At 37.8% G+C, this 12,140-nt stretch overlaps 1 protein-coding gene across 2 annotated transcripts in view; it reads right to left on the bottom strand.

Annotated features, from left to right (window-relative positions):
* The window catches only part of TBC1D5 (TBC1 domain family member 5), a 416,292-nt gene that overhangs the window by 282,707 nt on the left and 121,445 nt on the right, over positions 1-12,140 (bottom strand). For both annotated transcript variants that reach the window (XM_090379490.1, XM_090379491.1), the window contains exon 8: positions 7,569-7,671. In XM_090379490.1, the coding sequence (XP_090235616.1) occupies positions 7,569-7,671 (103 nt within the window). The remainder of the gene's footprint in view (positions 1-7,568; positions 7,672-12,140) is intronic.

Genomic DNA, 12,140 nt, shown 5'->3' with positions numbered 1-12,140 from the left:
GAGTATCACCACCCAGACAGCACTGTTTCACGGCTATTGGCCGATCATCAGTGGGTGGGCAGGTACCCTGGTAATGCAGACATGACGATCCAGTTGTGAAGTTAATCACACAATATGAGGGATGCCAAGAGGTGTAGATGTCAATATTTAAAATAAATAAATGCACAAGGCTTTTGTCTTCTCTATTAGTGAAGTAAGAGTCCTCTCTCTTAATAAACTACAACTACTTTGTAGTTTATTAAGAGTTATCTATGGTGTATCTAAACACCGATATTATATAGATACCAAACTCTTAAAGTATTATGCCTTGTGCATTTATTTATTTTAAATATTGACATCTACACCTCTTGGCATCTCTCATATTGTGTGATTAACTTCACAACTGGGTCGTCATGTCTGCATTACCAGGGTACCTGCCCACCCACTGATGATCGGCCAATAGCCGAGAAACAGTGCTGTCTGGGTGGTGGTACTCAACTGAGAATAAGTAACAATAGTCTTCTCTATTAGTGAAGAGTTACTTATTCGAAGTAGTGCAATATCATGGCAACTCGTCGTGAAGGCAGAGCACAATATGAGAAACAGCAAATGATGCCTACAACAACTACTTTGTAGTTTATTAAGAGTTATCTATGGTGTATCTAAACACCGATATTATATAGATACCAAACTCTTAAAGTATTATGCCTTGTGCATTTATTTATTTTAAATATTGACATCTACACCTCTTGGCATCTCTCATATTGTGTGATTAACTTCACAACTGGGTCGTCATGTCTGCATTACCAGGGTACCTGCCCACCCACTGATGATCGGCCAATAGCCGAGAAACAGTGCTGTCTGGGTGGTGGTACTCAACTGAGAATAAGTAACAATAGTCTTCTCTATTAGTGAAGAGTTACTTATTCGAAGTAGTGCAATATCATGGCAACTCGTCGTGAAGGCAGAGCACAATATGAGAAACAGCAAATGATGCCTACAACAACTACTTTGTAGTTTATTAAGAGTTATCTATGGTGTATCTAAACACCGATATTATATAGATACCAAACTCTTAAAGTATTATGCCTTGTGCATTTATTTATTTTAAATATTGACATCTACACCTCTTGGCATCTCTCATATTGTGTGATTAACTTCACAACTGGGTCGTCATGTCTGCATTACCAGGGTACCTGCCCACCCACTGATGATCGGCCAATAGCCGTGAAACAGTGCTGTCTGGGTGGTGGTACTCAACTGAGAATAAGTAACAATAGTCTTCTCTATTAGTGAAGAGTTACTTATTCGAAGTAGTGCAATATCATGGCAACTCGTCGTGAAGGCAGAGCACAATATGAGAAACAGAAAATGATGCCTACAACAACTACTTTGTAGTTTATTAAGAGTTATCTATGGTGTATCTAAACACCGATATTATATAGATACCAAACTCTTAAAGTATTATGCCTTGTGCATTTATTTATTTTAAATATTGACATCTACACCTCTTGGCATCTCTCATATTGTGTGATTAACTTCACAACTGGGTCGTCATGTTTGCATTACCAGGGTACCTGCCCACCCACTGATGATCGGCCAATAGCCGTGAAACAGTGCTGTCTGGGTGGTGGTACTCAACTGAGAATAAGTAACAATAGTCTTCTCTATTAGTGAAGAGTTACTTATTCGAAGTAGTGCAATATCATGGCAACTCGTCGTGATGGCAGAGCACAATATGAGAAACAGCAAATGATGCCTACAACAACTACTTTGTAGTTTATTAAGAGTTATCTATGGTGTATCTAAACACCGATATTATATATTGAAAAAGGATGGATCCAGAATAGATGTATGGAAATTTCAGCCAGAGAATAACTGATTGTGGAATAAACTACTACCTCACTTTGTTGAATAAATTAAATAAGTTTAAAGAACTGGAAAAATTGCTAGAAAAAATGAGTAAAGGAAATAGATAAAAAGGTATTTTCGTTTACTCCGTTAAGGAGTAAACAAGTATAATGGAGTATGTTTCTGTATAAGCTTACTGCATTTTTGTACCATTTTTCAATACTAATATTTCCTAGACCCATTTTATAGTAGACGTTTTATATGAATTGGTGCATAGTTCAGCATTTTTAGATTCTAGATATTAAAGGTTAACTTGAATTCTTCCTTCAGTACCTGTCATTAACTGGGATGTGGTGCTTTCAGTAAGCCATGATGTGAAAAGACTTTACTCTCGTCTCTAGCTAGTTTTCTGATGTGCAGTTGTGATTTTAGTGCAATGGTTCCAATCAGTGTTTTGCATTTGGCAGTCATCATCAAACATTTTTTTTTTTTTAAAGTAGCTAGACATACTGGGGGTTTCTTTTTGTGTACACACGTGTTACCTTGTGGTTCATGGTTGCCTTTTTATTTGAAGAGAGCTAGCAAGTCTGTTTGTTTGGTGGTCGATCTTGACAATCATTCCTTGATAGTTATAAGAGATTCTAGGATTGCAACTCTTGGTGGGTTTATTTCAGATTCTGGTGTGTGTGTGTGTGTGTGTGTGTGAGGAATATAAATTGTATCTGGTTGTGGGACATAGACATTTACCCCTCCAGAAGGAATAATGGGGTTGATATCATTACAGATGTGTCATGAGAATACTTCAAATCTGACATCATTATCATTATATTTTCAATTTTATAGTTTAGAGTAAAAGATAAAAACCAAAAAAAATACCATGTGGAAAAGGGCAGGGTTCAAATTTCGTCCGATTGGTCACTCTTGCCCGAGAGCTACATGGTTTTATTTTCTCACAGAAATTATGGTTTAAATCCACTGATGTGGGCAGCTGAGAGCTTGTTGTCCCATCCCAATTTAAATTCTTCGAGGGCATCCACCCTGTTCTTCAAGCTCTCATAAAGGCATAAGAATGCTGAGTTGGCACATAACTTCCTCACGCTCCTTACATCAAAGGGCAATATTATGTCCCATCCTGATAGATCCACAAAAATCAAACAAGCAGTACATTTCAAAAGGCTGTGATTCAGAGGACAACCTCCGCTCAGTTCTCCCCTGAGCCACAGCACTCCCACTACCTTGAGCCTTTTGCTTTGCTGCTCTGAGACATGATTTCAATTAATTTCAATACAATTAAAAATACTACACTAAACTTACATCCCAATTCAGTAATAAAACTATATATTTCAGTATCAAGCTTCGGTATATATATTTCGTTTCTCCTACAAAGTTTGTGTTATATGAATTCTGTATCTCATATTAAGTTTAAGTTATATGTATTAAGTTAGAATGTTACATTTGTAAATTCTAAGTAGTTATAATAGATAATTAATTAAACTATCTATTGCCAAACTCTCACAATGGCTATTTGTAATACTATATCTAATATCTACTCCAAATCACTGATTCTAAAAGCTCTACGAATATTAATGTTGTACGTTACGGACTAATGATAAAGTTAAATTATTAAAACATGTGCTATAAATTATAGTTTATAATCCTCTGCTGATATTTATCATGCTGCTACAAGTCATGTAGAAACTTCCAATATCTGCTATAGCAATACAAAAAACAATGGCATCAGAATTTGAATGATCCTATCAATACAATGCCGGCAAGAAGTCAACTGTGGTTTTTATGCAATTACAAAGGCAAAGTAGAGAATAAATACACCAAATTAATCAGAAAATCACAAAAAAATACTACACTACTAAATTTATATCAAAACTTACAAAGAAAAACAATTTCAAATCAATAAATAAAATTCTACTTAGCCAACTTTGGAAACACGTAGCTCAATTCTGTTTTAAAATATTTACTAAAGACCTCATATCATTAAAATTATTTGAACCTATTTATCTATCTAAATGAATAGCAAGTGACATATTCAATCACACAGGAAGGGTCTTTAGTGGATGGTAAAACATTTATTCAATGAGCTGGTAGTTCTGATTTTTCCTGGGATAAAATACTCCAAGAATTATCATAAGAATCATAATTCCAGGCAAGAAGCCACTGATGTTATTGTGAGGCATATATAAAAATATGACAGAGAAACTAAAGATTTTCACATACCATTCTGTTTACCAAAATCTCATCTCATAGAATATTTACAATAAACACATAATAAATTTATGTTGAAAGTGTCTTGAATTTGAAAGTGTCTGCAATTCTGCCCAGACACGATAGGAGGGAGTATATGATGAGAGCCCTGTTGATCAATTCGGTGCTGGAAGGATTGTGCAAGGCTCAAGGGGTAGAATTTTTTTCAGCCTGGTCTGTACTTGTTAACAGGAGAGACTGCTTCTACAGGGATGGGATACACTTAAATAGAAAGGGTGCAAGAATGTTTGCTGATGCTATCGAGGCAGTGTTAGGTGGGTCGGAAAACTGCTAGATTGGGGGGATACAAGGACTAATAGATTAACAGTAGCCACTGGCAGAGGTGAAAGTGATTCTTGCACTGCTTCTATTGAAATGAGCCGCAGCCTGGAAAATAAGATGCAGGATAGTTCAAAGACTGCTGGGAATCATTGGGGTACAAATAAACACATAAGTTGTGTTAGGGTAGCTAAGAAAAAGAACAGGTGCATGTATACTTGCATGTACACCAATGCTAGGAGTTTAGTAAATAAATTTGATGAATTTGAGGTATTGCTCAAAACATCAAAGGCAGATATTGTGGGGATTTCAGAGATGTGGTGTCACACAGATATAAGGAATGCAGACGCAGACCTGGAATTTGGGGAGTACAATGTCTACAGAAAGGATAGACAGAGTAGGAAGGGAGGAGGGGTTATGCTATTAGTTAAGAAATACATAAAATCCAAGGAAGTGAAGCCAGTCGACATTGCTCTGCGGGGAAATAGTGGGCCAGTAATTCAGAGAGTCTTATAATGGGGGATTTTAATTTCCCAGATATTGACTGGAATTTGGGGGCTGGTCACTCACACACTAGCAGGGCTTTTGTGGATTTATTGGATGATTGTTTTCTACATCAGTATGTTCAGGAGGCAACTAGATGGAGTAATACTCTTGATTTGATTATCAGTAGTGATACTTCATGCATTAAGAATCTGCAGGTAAATGAACCACTAGGTGGCAGCGATCACAGTGTGCTGAAGTGGGATTTACTCAAAGAGGTAACTACCATTAGGGGTAAAGGGATGGGTTATTGCTTTCGTAAAGGCGACTACTATGGACTGAGACAGTATTTAAATTCTATACAGTGGGACCAACTGATGATGTTACCAACAGCAAATTCAAAATGGGAAGCATTCAAAGAACTTATCTTGGAAGCTACTAGGTTTTACATACCAACTAAGAAATACTGTTCAAGGTTTAGGCCTAAGTGGATGTCAGATGAACTAATGAGACATATTGTTGTTGTTGTTGTTGTTATTTGGTTTTTAGGAGCATTAGCAACTAAGGCCATATTGCTCCGGTGGGGTGGTCATTCCCTGACCTTTCCGCATGCTCCGTATTTGGTGGTGACGGGCTCGAACCCCGGTCTAATCAAGAAGCGTGTGCTACGCACTGCTGCTCCTTCCCACCTGGCTACGGAGGCGCCAATGAGACATATGGCAGAGAACGAAAATGCATGGGATACATACAAATTAACACGTGACACAGAAGCCTATGATAGATAGAAGTTGATCTGTAACCAAGTTACAAAGGAGGTTAGGCAGGCGAAGGCAGATTACGAGAAATCTTTGGCAAGGGATGAATCAGATTGGTCCACTTGATATCGATGGGTCAACTGTTGATGATCCTGCTCAGGTAGCTAACAAACTGAATGAATATTTTGCATCGACATTCACACATGAGGAGTTATTCAGCGCGGGGAATGCCAGAAGTGTATTCAACTCTAGCAGTAAGCTAGAGAATCTTGAAATAACTGGAAGTAAAGTGGAGGAGAAATTGTTGAAGATAAATATACGAAAGGCACCTGGGGTGGATGGGATCTATCCAGTTATATTAAAGGAGGCAGCAAAGGAAGTAAGCAAACCCTTAGCCATAATTATGAGAGCTTCCTTGGACTCAGGGGAAGTACCCATGGACTGGAGATGTGCAAATGTGACCCCCAATTCACAAAGGAGGATCAAAGGGCGACACAAATAATTATAGACCTGTTAGTTTAACTTCTGTTCCTGGAAAATTAATGGAGGCACTGGTTAAAGAAGCACTGCAGGATCATCTAGACAAGAATTCAGTTATAGCTCAGACGCAGCATGGTTTTGTTAAGGACAGGTCTTGCCTGACCAATTTGATTGGATACTATGATGCAGTCACAAAAGAACTGGATGCAGGGAAGAACTTTGATATTATATACTTGGATCTTAGAAAGGCTTTTGATACTGTTGCACATGGAAGACTGCTGCACAAATTGGAGCAGTGTGGCATTGGAGGCAAATTGCTGCTATGGATAAAGGGGTGGCTGAGGGGGAGAAGACAGAGAGTGGTAATCAATGGACACTGTTTATCGTGGACTAATGTTATTAGTGGAGTCCCTCAGGGTTCAGTATTGGGTCCATTACTGTTTTCTGTATTTATAAATGATATTGATGATGGTATATCAAGCTTAATGTCCAAGTTTGCAGACGATACGAAGGTTGGCAGGGTTGTCGAGGACACTACTGACACTATGCTACTGCAACAGGATCTGGAAAGGTTGAGCAGATGGGCTGAGAGGTGGCAAATGAAGTTTAACATTGACAAATGTAAAGTACTACATATGGGAAACAGCAACTCCAGAGCAACGTATCAACTCTGTGGTACTACACTGACAGTGGTAGAGAATGAAAGGGACCTGGGGGTGGTTGTGCAGGCAGATATGAAGTTTTCTGAGCAGTGCAGACAGGCTGCAAGAGTAGCTCAAGGTGTATTATCGATGATATATAGGAATTTTTCTAGAAGGGATAAGGAGGTGATTATTCCCTTGTATATGGCAATGGTCAGACCACACCTAGAATACTGTATACAGGTCTGGAGGCCTCATTTCAAGAAGGATGTAGAGATGCTGGAATGAGTACAGAGAAGGGCAACAAGATTAGTGAATGGAACAAAGGGGTTCTCTTATGAAGAAAGGCTTAAGTTTTGCAAATTACAGTGTCTGGAGACTAGGCACCGGTGAGGTGATCTGATAGAGGTGTATAAAGCCTTGAATGGTTTGAGCATGCTCAATGCTGATGGGATTCTTCCTCTTGCTCAGAACTCAATGCTGATGGGATTCTTCCTCTTGCTCAGAATAATCACCTGAGAGGGCATAAATTCAAATTGAGAAAAAACAGATGTAGGATAGACGCGAGGAAATTTGCCTTTAGCCAGCGGGTGGTTGGTTGGTGGAATAGACTTCCATCCCTTGTCGTGGAAGTTGATATCCTAAATAAGTTTAAGGCTCAGCTGGACAGGTATTTCGAACGAACAGAGGGGTGAAGTGGAAGTGGTTATTTTTTATTTATTTATTTTTTGGCTGATGCTGCATAAGCTTGCTTTCTTGCATCAAATGCCTCTACTAATGCTAATAAAATTTATTGTTACAGAAGAATGAAAATTATGAAATATTTTTCTTAAACACTTACTTGTCTATAACATACATGAGGATATTCTCTGGCATAGCAGAATAATATATTGACCATCATACTCTGAACTTCAGGAGTATGAAAAAATTCTATTTCTGGAAATCTATAATATTCAAAGAAAACATGATGTAATATAATAACATAATGATATTACTACATTATAAATGTATGTATAAAATAATTTACCTAGTTAAAATCTGAGTATGTTTAACTTTCTTCACTTATAAATGAGAACATGATGGAGGATGGTTTTACTTTTATGTGATGCTCTTTCTTAAAATAGTTTAATGCTTAACAGCTTCAAAAATAAGAAAAGAAAGAAGCACAGTGGTGTTATTAAGCAAGTACTAATAATTTAATTATTATACAAGAATTAAATTAAAATTAAACACTTAACAAACATAATAAAAAAAGGAGGAGGGTCTAACTGCACTGAAGAATGTACGAAAATAAAGAATGGGAGGGGGGTAGATTAGAAACTGTCTATAAGTGAGATCAAAATAATAAATGGTAGTGAAAATATGCACAAATGTCGGTCAAAATATTTAATATTCAAATATTTGTACATATAAAATATTCCGCATTACATACGTATATAATTATGTGGTAACTATTTATGTATCAAAATTAAACTTAAAATTCCAATTAAAATCATGAATTTAATTGATCTAAACTGATTTTAATTGATTTAATTTAATTGATGAATTTAATCATGAAAAATGTGTCCATTTTCAGTCGTACTTTGGCCCTCATCCTGGTAAACTAAAAGGGGTTTTAATTTTAAATCCCCCGCAGCATTACCACCCAACAATAAAGTCAACCGATCCTTCACCGCTTTGAAACCTGGCATGTTTTTTTTCTTCTTTCAATATACGAAACTTCTTTTAGGCATTCGTTTCCAAAAAAAAGTCCTGCTTCATCTATATTAAAAACTTGTTGAGAAGTATAACACATAATACACCTCTTCAATAATTTGAACAAGTTCTGTTTTGAAAGTTTTGGCTCCTTGATCTGCACTTGCAGCTTCTCCCTGGATTTTAAATATATTCAACCAGCCCTTACTAGTTTTAAATGGTTCCACATTTTTTTTTTTTTTAGGTGAGTTTTCTTCAGATCATCATATAGGCTAATCTCTCTGTTTTTTTTATAATATTTAAATGCAGAATCTTCAATAAAATTAGTTAAAGTCTCTCCATTTCAATCCTAAATAGCCGGCTTAGCCCTAGTTGCTTGCAGTGGAACAGCTGTCTTTCCACTGCTAAAATTAATTCTTTATTTTTTTATAATTGTTCTTACAGTTAAACTTGCCAGTCCTAAATTATGGCACACATCCGCTTGTCATTGACCGGAATTGTCGCTTCAAAAAGTCTAATTTAATTTTCAAATTCAGTCTTTTTCTTACATTTACAGTCTTCGTACTGCATCCAGATGCTGTTGCTTTTTCATTCTTATCAGCCACTATTAACTCTTCGAAAATGTAACTGCGTTGGTTGCATTAATTATGATACGATGTTCAAGTAAACTGTCCATTATGCACAATGTCTATATACTGTACTGAGTGATGACTAGACTTCGGATAAATGCATATAATGCAAATATTGGACAATATACTTGATCATTTTTTAAATGTTGATCTCAGAACTACATAACAAGTCACTGTACTGCAATTAAATTAGCGTGCAAAATTTCACTGAGTGTGGGAAAATTTCTAAAGTCTGTGTGGGAAACATTTTAATGCTGTTTTGCTATTCATTTTTAAGCTATCGACTCCATAAAATGAAATGATTTTGATAAATATGCCAAAATTGCAATCTGTAGAAGAGCATTATAGTGATTTCTGACAGCGTTATAGTCAGATATGGGTTATAATATAAGAACAGCATTATAGCGAATCAGCATAAAGCGAACTGCTTTATAATGAGGGCCTGCTGTACCACGTGTTTTAAACTCCCAAGTAAAAATCCCTAGCTATATATATTATAGTATGATATGTATGCTGTAATAACATCACACATGTGGCCACCATGGCTTCTCAAGAGGCGCCTCCGTAGCCAGGTGGGAAGGAGCAGCAGTGCGTAGCACACGCTTCTTGATTAGACCGGGGTTCGAGCCCGTCACCACCAAATACGGAGGATGCAGAAAGGTCAGGAAATGACCACCGCATATTCCCGGAGCAATATGGCCTTAGTTGCTAATGCTCCTAAAAACCAAATAACAACAACAACAGCTTCTCAAGAAATAAAGTAACCTATTGAGCCACATATATGCGACATAGAAAAAAATTCTTTTCTTTTTTGATATTTTAAACAAAAAAAACGACAACACTGACATTACAATATTTATTTTAGAATTACTATTCAAATTATTTGCTAAATATTTTTTGGTCCCTGCGGAATTTTTTTCTCAAAACTAGCTTGGCAGTCAATGGGTTAAAGGTAGGATGAGGTGGTTAGCTGTTGGGTACACTGCATGTGCTAAAATAACCACCTGTGTTCCAGCTAACTCACTAATCCAGCACCCCCACAGGTCCCAATGCTGCCGGATTAGTGATGGTCAACTTGTACAATATGGAAGAGTCCTAAAGTCCGACATGACCCTAGATGCATTCCAATGTGGTGACACTTGGGATTTCAATAGCACCATAATCCTTTCTACTGACAACCAATACAACAGAAGGAAACTGAAAGAAGCTTTCTTCATAAAGTGCCTGCAATTCTGCCCAGACACGATAGGAGGGAGTATATGATGAGAAACTTGTCGATCAATTCAGCCATGAAGAGATGAGAACCTTGTCGATCAATTCGGTCCTGGAGAGACTGTGCAAGGCTGAAGGGGTAGAATTTTTTTAGCCTGGTCTGTGCTTTTGACAGGTGAGACTGCTTCTACAGGGATGGGATACACTTAAATAGAAAGGGTGCAAAAATATTTGCTGATGCTATCAAGGCAGTGTTAGGTGGAGTCAGAAAACTGCTAGCTTGGGTGGGGGGGATATACAGACTAGAAGGTTAACAGTAGCCGCAGGCAGAGGCAAAAGTGATTCTTGCACTGCTTCTATTAGAATGAGCAGCAGCCTGAAAAGCAAGGAGCTGAGATTTCCACGACTGCTGGGAGTCATTGGGGTACAAGTAAACACATGGGTTGTGTTAGGGTAGCTAAGAAAAAGAACAGGTTCATGTATACTTGCATGTACACCAGTGCTAGGAGTATAGTTAATAAATTTGATGAGCTTGAAGTGCTAGTCAAGACATCAAAAGCAGATATTGTTGGGATATCAGAGACGTGGTGTCACGTCTCTGATATCCCAAGAGATATGACAGAGACGTGGTATCACGTCTCTGTCACACAGATATAAGCAGTGCAGAACTGGAATTTGGGGAGTACAATGTGTACAGAAAGGATAGACAGCACAGGAAGGGAGGAGGGGTTATGCTATTAGTTAAGAAACACAAAATCCAAGGAAGTGAAGCCAGTAAACATCACTGGAGAGTGCAGTGCGAGTCAGTTTGGTGTGACATAAGCATTGGGAGATCAAAATTGAGAGTGTAGTTGTGTGTTATAGGCCTAATGACTCTGATGAGTATAATAAGAAACTGTATGTGGAAATAGAGTGGGCCAGTAAATCAGAGAGTCTTATAATGGGGGATTTTAATTTCCTGGATATTGACTGGAATTTGTGGGTTGATCACACACACACACACTAGCAAGGCTTCTGTGGATTTATTGGATGATTGTTTTCTACATCAGCATGTTCGGGAGGCAACTAGAGGGAGTAATACTCTTCATCTGATTATCAGTAGTGATTCTTAATATATTAAGAATCTGCAGATAAAAGAACCATTAGGTGGCAGTGATCACAGTGTGCTGAAGTGGGATTTACTCAAAGAGGTAACTACCATCAGGAGTAAAGGGAAGGGTTTTTGCTTTTGCAAAGGCGACTATGGTGGTCTGAGACAGTATTTAAATTCTATAAGGTGGGACTAACTGATGATGTTACCAACAGCAAATTCAAAATGGGAGGCATTCAAAGAATTTATCTTGGAGGCTACTAGGCTTTACATACCAACTAAGAAATATTGTTCAAGGTTCAGGCCTAAATGGATGTCAGATGAACTAATGGGACATATGTTTTGCTTTTGTTATTTGGTTTTTAGGAGCACTAGCAACTAAGGCCATATTGCTCCGGGGATATGCGGTGGTCATTCCCTGACCTTTCCGCATCCTCCATATTTGGTGGTCATATTTTGTCACAGGCTCGAACCCCGGTCTAATCAAGAAGCGTGTGCTACACACTGCTGCTCCTGCCGACCTGGCTACGGACGTGCTATTGGGACATATGGGAGAGAAGAAAAATGCATGGGATACATATAGATTAATGGGTGAAACGGAAGGCTATGATAGATATAACCTGGTCTGTACCCAAGTCACAAAGGCAATTAGGCAGACAAAGGCAGATTATGAGAAATATGTGGCAAAGGATGCAAAGAAAAAGGGCAAACAGTTCTTTACTTATGTAAACTCTAGAAGGAAAGGGTTGAATCAGATTGGTCCACTAGATATTCATTGGTTCAACTG

The sequence above is a fragment of the Mastigoproctus giganteus genome, chromosome 8, assembly GCF_048544385.1.
Source record: "Mastigoproctus giganteus isolate SK-2022 chromosome 8, ASM4854438v1, whole genome shotgun sequence".
NCBI lineage: Eukaryota > Metazoa > Arthropoda > Arachnida > Uropygi > Thelyphonidae > Mastigoproctus > Mastigoproctus giganteus.
This window is presented reverse-complemented; position numbering and strand designations above follow the sequence as displayed.